The 20706-nt window shown below is 36.0% G+C and overlaps 1 protein-coding gene across 1 annotated transcript in view; it reads right to left on the bottom strand.

Moving 5' to 3' along the window:
- The window catches only part of LOC134290216 (uncharacterized), a 19378-nt gene extending 1741 nt beyond the window's left edge, over positions 1-17637 (bottom strand). Inside the window, exons 1-5 of the mRNA XM_062857286.1 lie at positions 17355-17637; positions 16773-17290; positions 16549-16679; positions 469-1192; positions 4-408 (exon numbers count right to left, since the gene is read on the bottom strand). Coding sequence (XP_062713270.1) covers positions 4-408; positions 469-1192; positions 16549-16679; positions 16773-17290; positions 17355-17487 — 1911 coding nt within the window. The 5' untranslated portion in view covers positions 17488-17637. The remainder of the gene's footprint in view (positions 1-3; positions 409-468; positions 1193-16548; positions 16680-16772; positions 17291-17354) is intronic.
- Between the last annotated feature and the right edge of the window lie 3069 nt (positions 17638-20706).

Below are 20706 nucleotides of genomic sequence, written 5' to 3' on the forward strand. Positions count from 1 at the left end.
AGCCGACGTCATCGGATCATCCGTCGATTCTGACGTCAATAAACTCGGATCGTCATCATCAGCTTCATACAGAGACATGTCACTCTTTTCCGTATTCTTCTCGATCTCTGTATCTGGCTTTCCAACTACCGACACCGTCAACGTCATAAAAGGTTTCATTTTAAGCTTAGGAGCTTGGTCCCCAGTTGGAGTATCGCCACCCCGATAAGCTTCCAGTGCTTCAACCAAATGGTCCAGACTTTTCTTGATCAAGCCTTGCAAATGGTACGACGTCAGTGCGTGAATACAATTGAAGAAGATCGTTCCTCGACCTCCGTGGATCGAGTTACGCGGCACCAGATCTTTCCAGTACTTACGCATGACGTCGACCAGATCCGCCACTCGGGGCATCCAGTCATTGATCAGTATCTGCAAATAGTCAACCAATCAATACTTACCTTCCCTAAACCTACCTCGGAACCAACTTACATCTCGAGTTATGCGACAACTGTTGTGAATCGTTTCGGTAATCTTATCCGCGTGCATCGGGATATCTGTGCTGTAGAACTTGGCCGGATCAACCACCAGCAGATTACCGTACAGCTTATGCCACAGCAAGTTGATGGCCTGCAAAACCGGATGGTTCACCATCAGAACCTCTTCCAACCGGTTCTTGGCAACCTGGATCGAACACTTCCACGGAACCGGAGCAATCAGCGTGGCGATCGGATATTCGGGTGGCTCCACAGCAAGCTGCAGCCGCTTGCGTTCTTCCTCTGAACGAAGGATGTATCGGATGAAGGATCGTTTCACATGGTAGCGATAGTCTTCCTGTAGGTCCATCAGCAGGATAGTCAAGTAGACGGCCTGATCTCGGGGAACGTTGTGCTCGGGGTCGAAAATGTAATCCAATAGGATTACCTCCGGGTAGATGTTGGGCCATAGCTTTTCCTCTTCCAGGATGAATTTGTGAGCTTGCTTTAGGTAGGCAATACGACTATCGATACGAGGCAGAATCTTTTTTATCAGATGCGATGGATAGTGCTCAATTTTTTCGACCGATAATTCTTCGAGCACATTTAGCGTTCGCTGGCGCATGTCATCGTCAAAGTTAGCAATGGCTTCGTGGTAACGTTTTTCAAATTTCTCCAGAATTTTGCGCTTCTGGTCGTCTGGGTGTACTGGAAGCAACGCTTGAAGGTATCTTAGTTTTCTGAGAAAGGATTAGATGCAGAAATATGCGATACATCAGAAACAATGTTGAAGAGTATGTCATGTAGTAAAATTATGTTTGTTTTTCTAGAAAAGAAAAATCAAGCAGAATCATTGTACATTTTTCGAGTACGATTTCTTTAAAAATATGACACGACAAAAGCCGTAAGATGTTTTTGAAAGAGCTCAGTTGAAATATCTGGAAAAAAGAAGATCCGGGTGGAATCTCGATTTAAAACTCTGAAATAATTCCAGGGGGAATCTTTGAGAGAGTTCTGAAATGAATCTCCGGAGGAATTAAAAAAATGATTAATTTCATGAGAATCTCGGGTTCAATCTTTCCGGGAATAATTTTAGGAGAAATCCCTGGAAGAATACCGAAAGGTATCTCCGAAGAAACCAGGAGAATGTAGGAAAAACTCCGGAAGGAATTCTGAGCAGAACTCGAGCAGAAATCTCTTGAATAATATCTGGTAAAATAGTTCAGTAAGTTTCGGGATAACTTTCAAGAAGATTTCCGGAAGCAATTCTCAAAAAAAAAAAATTGAAATATTTTCGAAAAGAATTCCTGGAATTATTCCGGGAGCATTCTCTGAAAGAATTTGGAAAATACATTTCCGGAAGGAATCCCTTAAGGCGAAACTGGAAGCATTTTCTCATTTTTTCGGTTTTTGATTTTTTACTAAATAACGAAGCAATATGTTCAAAATCGGTTTTCGTGCATACGTAGAGTATGGATCAAGGTATCTTCTGAATTTGTTTGAGGTGGAAAATGTTTTCCATTTTTGCAGAAACCATTTTTTTTTGTGAAATTCTGTTCAAAAATGGTTTTTGCAAAAACGAAAAACATTTTCCACTACAAAAAAAATTCAGAAGATACCTTGATCCATACTCTACGTATGCACGAAAACCGATTTTGAAAATATTGCTTCGTTATTTAATAAAAAATCAAAAACCAAAAAGTGAGGAAACAGTTTCGCTTTAAATATCGGGAATATTTTTTTTAATTCGTCAATTTTAATTTTTTTTAATCCGAGAAAGAAAAGAAATCTGTGAAGAATCCTTGAAATGAGGTTCGAATTTCAACCCCAGAAAAGCTATAGTAAACATACCTGAAAGAATTCCGGGAAAAACCTGTGGAAAAGTTTCGGATGAAAGCTTTGTGAAAAAATCCAAAACCAAATCCGATTCACATTGGAAGAGTTCCGAGAGAAATCTTTGAAAGAATTTCAATAGAAATTTCTGAAGGAATTCCGAGAGGTATTACGATTTTTGGGAGGAAGACCTGAAATAGTTCCAGCAAGAATCCGTGGAAGAATTCTGGAACAAGAAATTTTGGGAATTCCCTTCCGGGAGCAATTCCTGAAATAATTCTGGGAGAAATCTGAGAGAGGAATGCTTGGAAAAATCCTGAAGGAATTTCTGTAAACATATCAGGAGGATTTATCCGGCGGGGCCGAGGTTTCAGAGAGATTTCAGAGGCGAAATCTTCAACACCCTCTTGGAATTGTAACGCACCCGAAACTGTCTGAAATCCCTGAAAACGCTTATGTGATGCCACTGTAACGTCTCAGCTACTCATAGAAAATCATCTGAAGCTTTTTGAAATGCCTCCGAAATCTCTCTTAAACCTCGCTTGTACCGCAGCTGAAATCCTTCGAAATCTCCGAAAACGCCTGTGTAACGCCTCTGTAAGATCTCTGAAACCCGCCGAACGTTTTGTGAAGCTTCTTGAAATGTCTCCAAAATCACCATCAAACCTCTTCTGGCCCAATGAAACAAACCAGAAACCCGCCAAAATTTCCGAAAACGCATATGTAACGCCTCTGTAATGCCTGCATATGTAACGCCTCTGAAACCTGTCGAAAATCCTGCGAAGCTCTTTGATAAGCCCACGAATTCCCCTTAAGACTCTTGCAAGTCCCATGTGACGCACATAATCCCTCCGAAACCGAAACAGCTATGTAACGCCTCAAAAAGCCGGCAATAATCCTCTGAAGCTTCCTGGAATAACTCCGAATCCCCCCCCCCCCCCCATAATCTTCTTGGACCCTATGTTACGCACTCAAGATCCTCCAAACCCCCAGAACGCATCTGCAACGTATCTGAAACGGACCTGAAACCTACCTAAATAAAACGTCCTGATACTCCTTGAAACGCCACGAAACGCATTGTAACGCCCCTAAAAGCCCTTATGCATATCTTGAAGTCCCAGAGGGCCCTTGAAACCCTCTAAAATGCTTTTAAAACCTCCCTGAAACACCATGTAACTGCTTAAAACGCCCATAAAAGTGCCCCTGAAACATTCTGGAATCCCTTAAAACCTTCAGTCTTATTTTCGTATCTACCGTGACTTGACGTTTTTACTTCTTTTTTTTATATCTCGTTTTGTTACATGAATCACGTATTGCACGTATTGAGAAGATTTATAATTCCGGCGCGAAAAGGCCTCCCGCATGGATTTATCTATGAAAATATTCATCTATTCCTTAATAATTCTCCATGGATTTCTCCAAGGATTCCTACCAGGGTTCATCTTGTTATATATCTAAAGAATTTTGTCTACATAGTTTTGTCGAGGATTTCTCCATGATTTTTTCTGGCAATGTATTAATTCACCCTGGGAATCCTTCAGAGATATTTTGCAGCATTCTATTAAGGATTTTTCCCTGAATACTTTCATTTATTCCTCCCAGGATTTCTTCCGCGCTTGCTTTAAGAATTTTTCACAGAATACCTCCAGGAATTGTTACCGTAATTCTTTCCGATATTCCGTCCGAAACTTATTTACTAATGTCCCCTGGATATATTCAGGGATATCAATAATATTTTTCAACGGGGATTTCAACATTTAGTTCTCCCCGATGTTTTCCGGTATTTTTTATCGTTTTTTTTTGAGTTTCCATCCAGGATTCCTAGAGGGATTCCATCAGCGATTCCCCACTGGATTTGTTCAGAGATTCCTCAGTAATTTCTCACGAAATTCTCCGAAAGCTTTCGGCATTTTTTTTCCTGATATTCCCTGGCAATAGTTTATGTATTCCTAACTTATTTAGTGATTCCTCTTAGATCCTTCCAGTATTTCTCCCTAGATTCTTTAAAATATACCATCGGGGATCTTTTCAGGGATTTCTTCAGAGGCTTCTTCCGAAATTACATCAGGGATTTTTTCTGGGATTTCTCCTGAAATTCCTTCCGAGATTTGTTCATGGATATTTTTCGGGATTTCTCCAGAGGTACACAAAAACGCGACGCGAGACAGGACACAACACTTATAGGTTCTTATAAAAAATAAAAATAAATAAAAATAAATAAATAATAAATAAAAAAAGAGATGGGGGTAAGCTCTCGCGTTGCGTTTTTTTTTTGTGTATTGTTGAGGTTCTTACGCTAGCATAAACCTCAAGAAATTGCAGTTCTCCAGAGACTTTTCCCGGGATTGTAACGTTATTTTTTCTTTAAGAGATCATTCCCGGGAATCTTTCAGGAATTTCTCTAGGATATTCCAGAGATACATGCAGAACGCGACGCGAGACAGGATGCAACACTTATTGAGGCTTTCCACGGACCAGCACGAATCCATTTTAATCGATGTTTTTTAATCTACTTGATATTTTTGTATACTATTCCTTTTTATGTGAGAAACCATTTTTTCATATCAAAAGTTCATATTTTGTCTCGACTAATTTTCAATTAGGGCCTATGAAAAAATGGAACACAAGCAAATAAAAAAATATAACACGGAAACGGCTTGTTCGATCGGAAAGGTGTCTTCAGCAAAGTTGTAGAATAATATATTGCGGCTCTCAGAAAAATACACATTGAAAAATTTATTAAGTTTTTCTTCTGAAAAAACTGAATTTTGTTACTAAAAACCAAATATTTCAAAAAGCTATTTTTTTACCTTCGTGTTTTTTTTTTTGTGAGAATAAAGTTCATTCTGTTAGCTATCATCTCTAAAATTTTTATAGGGGTAAAAAAATGTACAAAAAAGTTATGGCACTTCGATCATTTTTGGTTGCGTGTTTTTTTAGAGTGCATGACGAAATTGAAATACACACTGAAAAAATAAATCACATATCACATGGAAAATTTCCATTAGTTTGGCTATATAACTGGTATTGGATTTTCCGATGAAAATTTCTTTGGAAATTTCACATGAAATCGATACGGTACATGGAAGTCATTAGGAAATCACATAACTTCTATTGGAAAATCACATAACTTCGCAAAATCTATGTGATATTCCCATGAAATTCAATGGATACGCGTATGGAAACAGTCCATGTGAAAATCATATGAAAACAATGTGAAGATTTTTTTCAGTGCAGTCGACTCTCCACATGTCGATGTTCTACATCTCGATATCTCTCCCTATGTCGATGGTTTGGTCGGTCCCTTCAATCTGCATACATTTTACCTTTCTACATGTCGATATCTCCTTATCTCGATATCTCTCTATTTCGATGCGATCTCGTTCGTGTTTGTTCGAGATTTTCTCTCCATATGTCGATATGCCCATTTTTACAGGTTGCTAGATCTCTTTTCTTAGGTGCAAAACATTCTGTGCAGGTGAAGTGACATCTGTTTGTTGACAGTTTTTCCTAGTTGCGGACGATTTTTCAATCTTAGTGTGCATTATAAATTTGTTCTTGAGTTCGATCTCTCCCTATCTCGATGGTCCCTTCAATATCGAGATGTAGAGAGTCAACTGTATTGAAAAAACGATCACGCTAAAAAAAATTAAAAAATAAGTTGAAGTCAATTTGGAATACATGCCCATTTGCGAAATTAAATTAATCCTATTTCAGAGAACCAAACCCCACACCAACCGTTAAGAATAGAATTCAAAATGGATCAAAGTAATTAAATTGCTATTATCTGAATCCAACCCAACACAAAATGTTTTTTTTTGAGTCAAACCAATTTTTGGGTATTTTTATACGTGGATTTTCACATATTAATATTGAACATAGCTTTACTTGTTTCAATTATAAATCTATCCAATACAAAGAATATAATTTAGGATTCTCTTTTGAACCAGAACACCAGATCTGTTACACAGAAATTCAGAATATCAACCAGAAGTCGAATTTCAACTGAAAAGTTTCCTTATTCATAGGAGAATAAAATAAATACTTTGCATTAGATAGACTTGTGAATCAAACATATGGAGCTATGTTTAATTTAATATATGAAAATATCTGTAAAAAACGCCCTGGATAAAAACTTTTTTTTTCTACCGGAGAGAAACACGCAAAATGATGTCATGAAGTATTTGTTGTTAGGAACCGTCCATTAAAGATGTAGCATTTTAGGGGAAGTTTATGATATTGCTAGGAGCCTTCTATTAGGTATGGGAGAATATTCTTTAAGAGGGGAGGAGCTGTCAAAAATTTTCCACTTATGCTACCGTGATTTCGAATGCAGTGATATGATCAAACTCACACATTACAGAATCCTTGAAAAAGGTTCAATAAGGACCGAAACGTCGAGTTAAGATAATATATAGTTGTTTTTGATTGACCAAATTAGACTGAAATGCCCAAAGAAAGTCAAACTCAAAGCAATAAAACAAGTACGACCACGATTCTCATCAGTCAACGAGTTTGAAACTTTTACTACAAATCATTTTATTGCAATAGGTAAATATCATTTAAAATAAAAAATCAATAATTTTGCTTTCGGGATGAAATTGATCAGTAAATGAAATACCTTTGCATGTGCCAAAAATATGTTTTCCACCTAAATTAACCACCCCAGTATGCGAAATGCTACGCAAAACTTTTACGAGTTTTCTCAATTTTTAATTATTCAAGTTTTAAATTTAGTAAATTTTATGGAAACGCCTTAAAGTATGCACTTTTCATACTGAAAAAGTGATTACTTCCGGAAAAGTGCAATTTTATGTAGGATAAATGCACTTGTCTTCGCCCCCTCCCTAGTTTTCGCCCCCCTAATAAAACATTCAAAGTTTTTGTGATTAACACTTAAATTACTGAGGGGGTGAAAACTCCCGCGAACTACCAAGGGTCCAAAAAAAGTCGGAAGTCCAACTTTGACAAGGCATTTCGCGGCCGTTTTTCAACCGATTTTAAAACTTTTTTTTGCGATGGAACCGGACAGGTTTCAAGAACAGCGTCCATCTTAAAGATTTTAAAATAGATGCGTCTACCCAAAGTTATTAAGCAAAAGGCACTTCCTACTTTTTTTGAGAACGCCTTTTTTTGCACACTTTGATCAATAAAATAAAATTTAAAGCGATGACATATGATTTTTTCGACCCTAAATCATGCGTACAGCCGAGGTGAACATGTTTATGCAATATAAGTGATTTTTCAGTACACTGATATTTTCAATTACTGAAAAAACTGCTAAAATACCCTATTTTTCACATAAAATAAGCAATAAATCAAAATTCAATGCGATGACATAAAGTTTTTTTGGTCTTAAATTGTTCGTAGGATTGTACTGGACATTTCTGATTAAAAATAAAAATGTTTTATTTACACTCTTATTTTGTTTTACCCGAAGAACTATGAAAATTCCATATTTTTTACAAAAAGTAGTCAACAAAACTAAAATTAAAACGATAGCTTGTAGTTTTTTAGTCTTGAATTGTTCTTAGTAGTTTGGGGACATACTTGAAGAATAATAGTGATGTTTTCATTACACTCATATTTTGATTTACTCAAAAACCACCGAAAAAACCACATTTCTCACACAAAGTGGTTAACAAATAAAAATTGATTACAACGCATTGCAGTTTATTGACTTGAAATTATCCGTGAAAGAGTTCAGGACATATTTGATGAACAATAGTCACGTTTTTATAACACTCTTAATTTATTTTACTCAAAAAGTTACAGAAACACCATAATTTTTATACAAAATAGCCAATAAACCAAAATTTAAAGCCGTAATATTTAGTTTTTTGGCTTTTAATTTCCAATAGAATGTACTGGTCATGATTTTGATAAGATTTGAAGTTAACATTACACTAATATTTTGTTCAAAAAATGTACAAAAACATCACATTTTTACACAAAAAAGTAAATAAGCCAAATTTTTAAGCAATGACATGTAGTTTTAATACTTTGAATTTATCGTAGTAATTGAGTGGGTTTATTTGAACAATACTAGTGATGTTATATTACACTCCTAATTTATTTCGCTCGAAATACTAGAAAAATACCACATTTTTCACACAAAGTAGTCAACAAATAAAAATTGAATTCAATGCATGTGTTTTTTTTGCTTTTAAATTATTCGTGAAAGAATACTGGACGTATTTGATAAACAATAGTGAAGTTTTCATGACACTCTTAATATATTTTACAAAAAAATAAAGCAATAACATATAGTTCATTGGCTTTTAATTTTCCGTTAGAATGTACCAGGCATGCATTTGATAAAATTTTGATATTAATATTACACTCACAATTCGTTCGGCTAAAAAAAAAAAAATAGCCAATAATCCAAAATTCAAAGCGAAAACATGCAGAATTATATTCTTGATTTTTTTTTTGTACCAGGTCTAGGTTATATATTATTTGGAAAAAATACAAGGGAAACCGGAAATCCTCGGGGAAATTTATTTAACAGGGAAATCTTTTCGAAAAGTTCGAAAGGGTTCGAAAAGTCGGTACAAGAGGGAAATCTTTTTTTAATTTGGTTTAATTTGTGAATTTTAACAATGCTAACTCTGCGCTGTTATGAGATTTGCTTTCTTCCCGTCCGTTACCAAAGCACATATATTTGGGGCTAATCACTGACTATATTTCAAGATTGACGTAGTTTCTCTCAGGCCTAGGGGTCACGGGTATTACTGGAAGGTCCAAAGAATATGATTGGCAAAGTTTAGGCACAATTAAGAATATACAGAAACAAGCTCACCAAATTATACGGGTTCCAGTACTCTTGAGACGAAATTGTTGACATATATCTGCGTCTCCTGAACATGAAGTAGCAATCACCAAAAAATACACGGGAAATCCCGTACAAATGAAAAAAAAAGTTACGAACTTTACTGGTATGAATAAAACAAGTTTTCCAAAGTTAAGGTTAGGTTATGTGTCTTTAGTTGAGAGATTTTCAGCTCGAGGGCGTCCCATCTGTTACTTTTCAAAAGTTTGTCTAGTGTTTATTTCTTTCGAATATGAGCATCTACTACTAATTCTTTGTAGTAGGAAGTGTCAAACAAATATTTTCCCGAAATGCTGAAGGTTCTTACTGGAAGCGTGTCATTCCGTGAAGAAGTTGAACATTCTTCTGGAAGATTATTCGAAAAACAAGTTAAATGAAGAACGAATCTGTTCAACCGTGCTAGTGGAATAAAAAGAGGGCTCCTATATCTAGCACTCTAGCAGCTATTTTCGGTATGCTGTCGATTATGATACGATGCTGCAAATTCCATGTATGTACAAGGATGTTTCCAGAATGCAAAATATGTTTTTCCGTTTTTAACTGTTTCGTTGAGTGTGAGTATGACGACAATATCACTATTACTTTTTAAATATATTAAGTGCATTCTGACGAACATTCCAAGACAAAAAAGCTATATACTATCGCATTAAATTTTGATTTCTATTTCTATAGATATATGGTATTTCTGTATTTTTTAGTGACATATAATACGAGTAGCATTGAAAGATCATTGTTGTTTATCAAACAAGCCTCTTACTTCAATAAGAATAATTTCGTGAAATTGATTGCCTCAAATTTTTATTTGTTGACAACTTTGTGTGGAAAATGCGGTATTTTCCTAGTATTTCGAGTGAAATAAATTATGAGTGTTATAAAAACATCACTAGTATTGTTCAGATAAATCCACTAAACTATCACGTTAAATTCAAAGTATTAAAACTACATGTCATTGATTTAAAGTTTGGCCTATTGGCTTTTTTGTTTAAAAATGTGATATTTTCGTACATTTTTTGATAAAACAAAATATTAGTGAGATGTCAACTTTAAAATTTCATCAAAATCATGTGCAGTACATTCTATTGGAAATTAAAAGCCAAAAAACTAAATATTACGGCTTTAAATTTTGGTTTATTGACTATTTTGTATAAACATTATGGTGTTTTTGTAACTTTTTGAGTAAAATAAATTAAGAGTGTTATAAAAACGTGACTATTGTTCATCAAATATGTCCTGAACTCTTTCACGGATAATTTCAAGGCAAAAAACTGCAATGCGTTGTAATCCATTTTTATTTGTTAACCACTTTGTGTGAGAAATGTGGTATTTTCGATGGTTTTTGAGTAAATAAAAATATGAGTGTAATGAAAACATCACTATTATTCTTCAAGTATGTCCCCAAACTACTAAGAACAATTCAAGTTAAAACGATAACTTGTAGTTTTTTACAAGTTATCGTTTTAACTTTAGTTTTGTTGACTACCTTTTGTAAAAAAAAAAAATGGAATTTTCATAATTCTTCGGGTAAAACAAAATAAGAGTGTAAATAAAACATTTTTATTTTTAATCAGAAATGTCCAGTACAATCCTACGAACAATTTAAGGTCAAAAAAACTTTATGTCATCGCTTTGATTTTTTATTTATTGCTTATTTTATGTGAAAAATAGGGTATTTTAGCAGTTTTTTCAGTAATTTAAAATATCAGTGTACTGAAAAATCACTTATTTTGCATAAACATGTTCACCTCGGCTGTACGCATGATTTAGGGTCGAAAAAATCATATGTCATCGCTTTAAATTTTATTTTATTGATCAAAGTGTGCAAAAAAAGGCGTTCTCAAAAAAAGTAGGAAGTGCCTTTTGCTTAATAACTTTGGGTAGACGCATCTATTTTAAAATCTTTAAGATGGACGCTGTTCTTGAAACCTGTCCGGTTCCATCGCAAAAAAAAGTTTTAAAATCGGTTGAAAAACGGCCGAGAAATGCCTTGTCAAAGTTGGACTTCCGACTTTTTTTGGACCCTTGGTAGTTTAGGAGTTAATTAGGTAGATTGTTGTTTGCTTTTCAACGTATCTGAGAGAGTAAATTAAAATCAATGTTGAGCACTAATGATATTCCACAAAACCAATAACTTTATCTATCGAATTAGTGATTGAGAAATAGTCATGGCAATGATGTATGTTTTTTTCAACGCAATGCAAACAGTAGCGATAATCAGAACCTGGGAAAACATGCAAAATCAACTCTTCCAACCCAAAATAATGAACATTCATAATCATACAAGTCTTAGGAATACACAGCAGGTTATTTATTCAGCTAAATTGTTAAAACTTATCAATTTTTAGCTGTTTTTAAAGGTGGCGAAAATTAATGCACAAAATTTTAAGTTTCCAATTTTCGCCCCTGGCGAAATCCCTTGTCCCATTCTATTTGTATTGCGTGTTTCAGTTTTCGCCCCTCTCTTTCTCGTACTGAAATCGGGTGTGGAGATAACGGATGAGGTGAAGTTGATATTTGTGAGGTAGGGGAAAGTGGGGCAAAATGTATCATTTATGCAAACGTGGTCATTCTAGTCTATTTCATGAGTGTCTTCTGTGATTTTTGGCCGAAGGTCGATTTGACACCCAATTTGAAACGCAATTTTCAACGATCCTCGTCAAATAGAGTCTCCTTGATGTCACACAAACTACTTCGTTTTTGATGCGACGTCTTGCTGTCATCGTTGCAAAAAAGGAAGAGAACGAAAATGAAATGCGAGCGAGCCAGCCAGAAAAGCACGTGCCCAGTGAATCAAAATTCAACCATCGCGCAACAATAATGACAATGTCGCAGCCTGTATTTGTTGCGACAATCCACCCAATGGGACATAAGATTGTCCCAACTTGAAAATAATAGGATAAACATCGTACACCACGAGTTTACGAGATTTTTTAGCCTTGCATTGCGATTTTATGACGGTAACGTCGAGTAGGTAAACACTGCAACTCTGCTGAAAATCTATCATCAACAGTTTCGACTTTAGGTTTGTAATAATTGATTATTCACGAGTTGAAAAGTATGCTATAAATTTAGCTTCCGTTTTGTTTACAACAAAAATTTTCGAGATCATGTCACTATCTGTTACCAGTAGGGATGAAGAGTAATCGTCGCGCCTTCTTTGTTGCTTGTTTTGTGCTTCTTTTGTCTGACAATTCTCTTTACTGCACGTGCCAATATGTCACTTTTGACACATTTGACTGTGAAATCAGGTGTGAAGGCAAAAACGGGCGATTTTTGGGACTGTTCGTGGTACGAACGTTCCAACCCGTCGTGTTTTATAAGGGAATGCCCGCACAATCTTTTTTGGAGGATAGTTAACTATTTTGTAGGTATATACCAAAGACGAATTTTTGGTTCGCGTGACGCAAATTTACGGAATCAAATAAATAATTGAGGAGTCTAGATGTAAGTGACCTTTTTGTCCAATATGATAAATCTAAAAGTCAAACTTTTCTAAACTTGTATAAAACTATGTTCACGTTGATGAGAAGAAATACAAAAAATGGGAGAGAAAATGGAATTGATTGGAAGACTTTGCATAGGATGAACAATAGGAAGCAATCAGTGAAGTACTAGATTGAAAGTAGTGAGCTGGATTTTTGTATGGTGAGATGATCAGTTCTCCGTTTCTGCAATAAAATGGTGCAAACAGCTTGGGTTATATGATTTTTTGCCTAATTTGATGCTGTTTGAGCAAAAGTTTGGGTAACTGTGTTGTTGTATTATTTATTTCTTGCAACTTCAACAACACAGTTACCCAAACTTTTGCTCAAACAGCATCAAATTAGGCAAGGACTCATATAACCCACGCTGTTTGCACCATTTCATTGCAAAAACGGAGAACTGATCATCTCACCATACAAAAATCCAGCTCACTACTTTCAATCTAGTACTTCACTGATTGCTTCCTATTGGTGATAAATTTCGCGCCTCTTTTGCAGATTGGACTTATTCAAATCGAAGGTCAGATTTGTTAGGCTCGCTCATTTTAGATTCACAAAATCCCTGTATTTTTTTTTAACTTTCGCCAAGATCCACATAACCAAGCACTAAGTAAAAAACAATATTAACGATCTCTCAGCAATTTTGGCAGTTTGTTACTCAGATTCAGCGATTTTTTTTCTGAGAATCAGCTAACAAACGTCACTTTTTACTATTATCTCAGTGGGTTTGCTGTACAGTCAGCAGCTGTGCAAGAACAGCCGAATTCGCAAACAATGTTATATCTAGTGTATGATTTCAAAACAAGTAGCCCTAATTGATATTTTTTTCGTGACGTAATTTATGGATGTTCCCGTTAAGTTATGCAATGCAAAAAAAATCCATTTCAAAATCATACTTTCCATTCATTTTTCTGCATGGGACGTCAACAGGGCACCCACTTCACCCTACAAAGCGTGACGTAATTTATGTACGTACCCTATTAATACGTATTTTTTAGTTGGCCAAGTTTTCTACTTTACAATCTATCTATTGATCTAGGTATGTATTGTTTCATTCTGTTAATTTAAACTCAAAGAGACGAATAATATGCATACAGAAAAATCATCTTTTCTTGATTTTCCAAACAGGAGCTTGATTTGGACAACTCAAAAACGCAGAAGACAGTACTAAGCTTGCCGGGATAATTCGTATTCATAAAATAAATGGATAGCCATGATCGAATTTAGGAAAACTTATGCGCAACTGTTGGGGGCGAAAATTAGAGCGGAGGTGGGGCGAAGATTGAATTTTGGGGGGCGAAAAATAAATCACAAATCAATATTGAAAATTGTTATTTTAATGTATTAAATCTTCATTTAATGGTACGTTTGAGCTGGCTTATCACTGATTGAAGGATAATTAGCAAGAATCACCAAAGAAACATAGATATTATCGGAAATATATGTAAAAAACTCAATAATTTGGATAGATCAATGCTTTAGGGGGGCGAAATCTAGTGCTTTTACCCTATAAATTCGAATATTTATCAAAATTTTTGATGATGAAATCGTGTTTAGCATCCATTCGAATATTCATTACATGTGCGATACAGCCACGGTAACAAAAGTTTGAAAGGGTATTTGAGATTCGCCAAACACGCAATTACGGAAAATATTTAATTTAATACAGAAATATGTGACTAATTGACTGTAAAACATGTAACTCATCATCCAATAATCCTTTAGCCAGATGATTTTATACAAATTGTTTTAAGTTTAAAGCAATATTTTTAACAAATGAAAATGACCCTCACGTCGATCAATTTCACCCGAAATCACGGTACCTCAAAAATGCTTTTCTTCAAAAGTGCCCATCTTGCGATATATGGCCAAATTTTCAATAATAACAAAAATGTCATGTTTTGCAAATTGAAATAATTTTTCTTATTTGCATTTTTTTGACTTTTAAAGCTTATTGACATTTTTCAATGTTATAAAAGTTCACATGATTATCTAATAGTCACCCATACATAACTTTTTTGTAGGTAATGTCATTTTTAAGTTATATTGAGTAAAAAAACGGTCAAATACTTTAGTTCTTTTCAAATATTAGTCTAGATAAATAAAAAAACAACGTATGCAATCTTACTTTAAAATACATAGTCTTTAAACCTAAGAAATTCCATCGGATGCTGAGACAGTTTTGCCAAACCCCTACGGCGAGTTTGCGTGAATTCGTCATACACTCTAAAAAACACACAACCGAAAATGTTCAAAGTGCCATAACTTTTTTGTACATTTTTTTACCATTATGAAATTTCTACAGATGGTGGCTAACAGAATGAACTTTATTCTCACAAAATATCACGATGGTAAAAAATAGCTTTTTGGGATATTTAATTTTTAGTAACAAAATTCAGTTTTTTCGGAAGAAAAACTAAATAAATTTTTCAATGTGTATTTTTCTGAGAGCCACCATTTATTAATCTACAACTTTGCCGAACACAATTTTCCGATCAAACAAGCAGTTTCAGAGATATGATTTTTCATTCGCATGTGTTCCATTTTTTCATAGGCCCTATTTGAAAGTTAGTCGAGACTCCATAAAAAGTTTTAATATGAAAAAATGGTCATTTATATTGATTAGAACAGCTGTGCAAAATAATATGCAAATCAAAAATGCAAAATTAAAAAAAGTGGTTTTTTTTCGTGCTGCTTCGTGGAAAGCCTCAATTACTACAATAGTGCTTACCTACCACCCCCCCCCCCCGTCATTTCTATTTTTGTTGGCGCAGTATCATAACGTCCGAGGCCATAATGTCCCAGGACTTTATGGCGCATTTTTCCGGGGCATAACGTCCAAACATGCAGATATGTCACGAAGTCCAAGGAAAGAAGGCATCCATACTTTTGGACGTTATTACGCAAAAAAAAGCGACTTAATGTCCGGGACAATATGGCCTCGGACGTTGTGATCCGGCCCCATTTTTGTTAGAACTATAAGTGTTGTATCCTGTCTCGCGTCGCGTTCTTTGTGTATCTCTGGAATACACAAAGATAAATTTCTGAGGGTTCCCGGGAAAGATCTCCCCCTTTCAATTTTTTGTGAGAACTATGTTGTATTCTGTCTCGCGTCACGTTCTTTTGTATTGTCGAGGTTCTTTAGATTTTTTTCCGGGAATCTTTCAGGAATTCCTCCAGGATATTCATTTCAGATATTGTTTCCATAAACTTATGGTTAATAATTCCAAAAAGAGGAAAAAATGTAACTCCTTTTGAGATTCTTCCAGTGGCTACTCTCAGATTTTTCAGGATTCTTCAGGGAATTCTGCCGAGATTATTTCAGTCACTTCTCCTGGGCATCATTAATGAATTGATTCGCCACGGGATTCCTTCAGATTCCTCCCGAGAATCTTTCAGAGATTCATTCGTTTATTTCTTCCCTGATTTCTTCCGGGATTCTTTCCTCCCGATCCTTTATCGTTTTCGCTCAGGGGATCCTTCTGGGATTCTTTTTTTAATCCTTTTAGGATCCCGTCATGGATTCCCGGGGCTCCTTCCAAGATTCCTCCTAGACATTTTCCCGAAATTCTTCCTTACGAAAAGATCCTGGACCAACCTGAATCGGTCCTCGGCAGTCTTACCATGGTCTTACTGAGTTTAGTAGCTTAAATTTGATCAGCATCAGTAAAAAATATGTCTGAAAACTTTTTTAATCATAAAAAAATACCGAAATCTTTGGTAGGGTTTTCAGGACCACGTAAAATGGAAGCTATAACCCAGCATTTTGGATAGTTAAGGATTAGGCGATAAACTGTGTTTTTCTATTACACTCAGATATTTGTTCTTGATGTTTTAACTTATGATCGTATTTTTATATCAAAGGTTACGTTTCAAAAGTAATGGCGCATAAGCGTTTCACGTTTCATAATTACTGCGGGTAAATTACGCACCTCCGAGGAAACATACTTACACACTTTCGTCCACCTTAAGCTTTTTGATGTACTGCTCATTAGTCAGCCGTTTTCGTTTAACTTTGGTGTGATAAACATTTCGGTTTCTACTCTGCGACGACGACGAAGACGACGATGATGACGATGTGCACTGAAGAGAAAGTGAAACATAATTTAATCCTTACAAGCCTGCAAATAATAATAAAAAACCGCCGGCTGCGCTACTGCAGAATTTCAAACTCACAAACTGTGGCCGGCGTGCCAGTTCCTCCTTCTGCTGTCGGCGTTTCTCCGCCTCGCGGATGCTCTTCGCTATCATCCGATCCAGATGGCGCTGGATGCGCAGCAGCGCCTCGTCATTTTCCTCCGGGGTGCGGTAGGCAAACTCATCGAAGTGAAACTTTTTCGCTGGTCGCCTCCTGCGGTGTATTGCAGGCAGCTTGCGGCGGCCATCTTGATTTACTCGACCGTAACGGCGGAAGAACTCGTTCCCCAGCAGCACCGGCCTGGTGAGGGCCAGGTCGTGGAAAATTTTCAGTCGCAAGTCTTTGTAAAGTTTTATGAGCTCGGTGGTTACGTCCGGAAGGCGCTTCTCCAGCGGCGATAGGGGAGAGATTCCGGATGGGAGGTACTCCGCCGTTTCGATGGAGGATAACTTTTCCGGAAGGAGCAGTTCCCGCAGGCCTTGGCCGTCACCCCGGGGGTAGCGGTAAAGACTGTAGTCCTTGTTGAAGCAGGCCGGCTTGATGACGTTGATTTTCGCTTTAAATGTATCAAAAAGAGAACAATCAATCTTAGAAAACCACTTCAATCAGACAAAAATTACAAATTTGCTCCTCGATGAAGCCCCTGGCCGGATCGAGCGGCAGTTCGTCTTTCTGGTACACAAACTTGTAGAACGGAACATCTTCGATGTGCCGTTTAGCTTTTGGTTTAGGTTTTCTAACTTTTCTCAACATTTTTCCGGAAAATTAGAAAAATCCACTGTATTTCACATCTTTCACCATGGCAAGTGAAAATTTTATCAGTTTGTGTACCCACAGTAAACGGAATCGCAGTAGCCAGGACAATCGTTACCGATGGCAATGGGGTCAGTGGGGCCACGTGCTCTAGGCGGACCTGTTGAAACCGACCGGCCGGAAATGGGGGACACCGATCGTACAGGTGTGTTTTGGTGGACATGTGCTGGATTCCAACGCATTCAACAGGTTGAGTCGGAATCCACAGGTTATTGTTTATTATTAGTAAATTACAATTTCCTGCCACGTGGCATTGCATGGTCGCGATTGCTAAAAAATAAAAGTGCAACCGGTGTGTTTATTTCCGGTGGCAGTCAGTGTGGTTTGGCTGCTATTAACAAACAAATAGCAACAAGTCGGAAAGGGGGTGTTGGTGATTCGCATTTTTTTTCCAAAAGAATTCAAACAGAATGAAGGTATGTAATGTATGCATGTTTTTATTCTACAGTTATCAACAGTACCTACGAAAAGTAGCATAGATTTATGTTTTATGCAACGAACATCTAGCACACGCCAATAACAAACCATCGACTAAAATGATTTAGCGTTGAGTGAGGATATTAGATTCCTAAAGGAAATGTAGGATATTGCTTGGGGTATCGTAAATGTATGTTAATTATCTGAAACATTATTTTTTGAATGAATTATATGTGTCGATGGAATTGTCAGTCGCAGTCAAAATTTGTGTAGGAATGCGTGAAAGAACGCAGAATAATTCTAATTTTGTGATTTTCATGAGCTTAGAAATATATTTGCCTGCATCATTTGCGTGCTTGCGTGCAAGTATTTGCACCAAAGAAACAGTGCTATGCAATTGTGCTGCCACCTATTTGTGAGATTTGCTTTAAAGCTGGCAACAACGTGTTTCTGGATATGGAAAATGGTATGAAAGTTAGACTGCAGGATTTTTTTTATTCGTGAATTTTATCTTAGGCTGACTCTTCACACGTCAAGTAGGGAAAGACCCAGAAGAGGCCTTTCTTAAATTAATGCTAGGGAGGGAAGCCCGGAGGGGGCCTCATTAGAGCCCAACCTGAAGGGTCTCGCCATGTTAATCTTAATGCTAACAGTAAAACTTTTTCACAACTAAAAAAAAATAGCAGGAATGTGTATTTCGCTATGCTGCACGTCATGAGTAATATTTTTAATTGCTATCAATTTGCTATTAAACGACATGCAATTCATGAAAATTGAATTTCATAAACATTGAAATAAGTCGATTTATCCATAACTGTGTTTCGTCAAACATTCATGCTTGGCGTGAATACTAGATACAATATGAGGTTCACTGTGTTACCTCAATATGATATCCTAGAGTTGGATTTGATAAACGAATCCTTCATGAAAATGCTCTTTTTCAATGAAATATTGTGGATTTACCGGCTACTTGTATTCTACCGGTCGCTTCAGTATGGCCTCCAAAGTAGCCGTTTTATAAAAAAAGTAACTTGAAAATGAGATTAAACATTTTTATTGAATGCGCTATTAGACTGCGGCTTATTTTTCATAAGTTGTTGAAACCTGGAATTCGTAAGCTCTTTTGGATTCAAATGACACAAAAATAGAAACCCCTGAGTTTAAGCCAAACATATTGAGATTTAGAGGTCGCGCAATCGCTTCAAAGTTGAATTTTCGAGTACTAAAGAGGTGTTTTCACTTCAAGAGCCATAACTTTCAACAGATTTTCAATTTTTTTTCATGAATTTCTCACAAATTAAATTTCGAATAAACTCGTAGAACATCATTGTTTTCCAAAGTCACGCAAAATATGGGTTTATGAAGATTTAATTTATTTTTTTTCTTCTTTTTACAAAAAAATTAACTTTAGAGTCCTATAACTTTTCAACCGTTTGACCAATTTTAAATTTTTTAGCTTGCTTTTGTAGATATTTTTGTTTGCCGAATGCCAGGTTTCAACAACTTTTGCAAAATAAGCCGCAGCCTAATGCGCTATTCATCGTTGCTACTAACTACTAAATGACATTCATTTTTGACAATTAAGTTGATTTTAATATAAAAACGGCCTCTTTGCAACGGCTACTTAAGTTACCGGTGGAATACAAGTATTTGGTAAATTCACAATATACGATTTATTAAAAGTAGACTATCAATTCCTTAAGCCATTGCCTACCTTTAAGCGTTATTCGCGATTTGGAGGATTTTAATCCTAAAATAACTCAAAAAGTACATAACTTGGAAGCATTTGGACACCATATTCGAAATCGGGGTCACTGATTTAGTAAGTAAGGGAATTTACAACACCTTCGAACATTGATCACACAGGGTCAAATCATGGGTCTAATATTTGACAAGGAAAGAACTCAAGAAACAACATCTGTTTGATACTAATCAGTACTACGAGTCAAACAAGATGTTTTAGCGTTGGTTTCTTTTTGGACAAACATTTGACCCTGTGTAGAGTAATGCGGGGGCAAAAGTTCGCAGTGGGTCTTTCTCTGCGCACGAGTTAAGAATCCAAACAAATCTGCATGGGTTTGACACATAATCAGGTCAGTAACTCGGCAATAAAAATTGGAACGATTTCCTTATGCTGTGGCAGAGTTATGCAAAATAATGTGTTTTTAGGTGTTTTGATAGAATTTTTGCACTTTTTGGAATAAGAATGTAAGAATCCCTAAGTAGTTTGAGAGGTGCACTCGAATAAACAATAAACTACTTGAGCTTCTTGCAGAAAGTAACATTGGTAAAACCTCGACAGTGGGGCAAAAGTTCGCATAGCTGTGGGGCAAAAGTTCGCACTAGATTTCTGAATCTAGTACATCATTATAATTACAGAATCTTTGAAGCAGTGATGATTTTGTATAGAAATTACTATATAAGTATAATATGCATTCTCAAATCGTTCCGGAAGAGGATTTCAACTTAGTTTTGCAAGAAGATCGATTGTATGGCAAACATTACGTTCGCCCATTTAAATCAAAAAACAAAAAAAAAGCTAAAAATGTTTCATACCATTGTTTTCGACAAACTCGTCGTGTCTTTTTCGTAAGTTCTTGAAGGTCTTATGTCCATCTACTTTAGTTCATAGCTTAGTTTGTAAATTCACAGTTATAATTCATCATCATACTGACGCGGATAAGATTTGATTACGGTCCCCTTCAATTGTTTTGCTGCATATTTGATTTTTTTTCATGTATT

This window comes from Aedes albopictus, chromosome 3 (genome assembly GCF_035046485.1).
Source record: "Aedes albopictus strain Foshan chromosome 3, AalbF5, whole genome shotgun sequence".
In the NCBI taxonomy this organism is placed as follows: domain Eukaryota; kingdom Metazoa; phylum Arthropoda; class Insecta; order Diptera; family Culicidae; genus Aedes; species Aedes albopictus.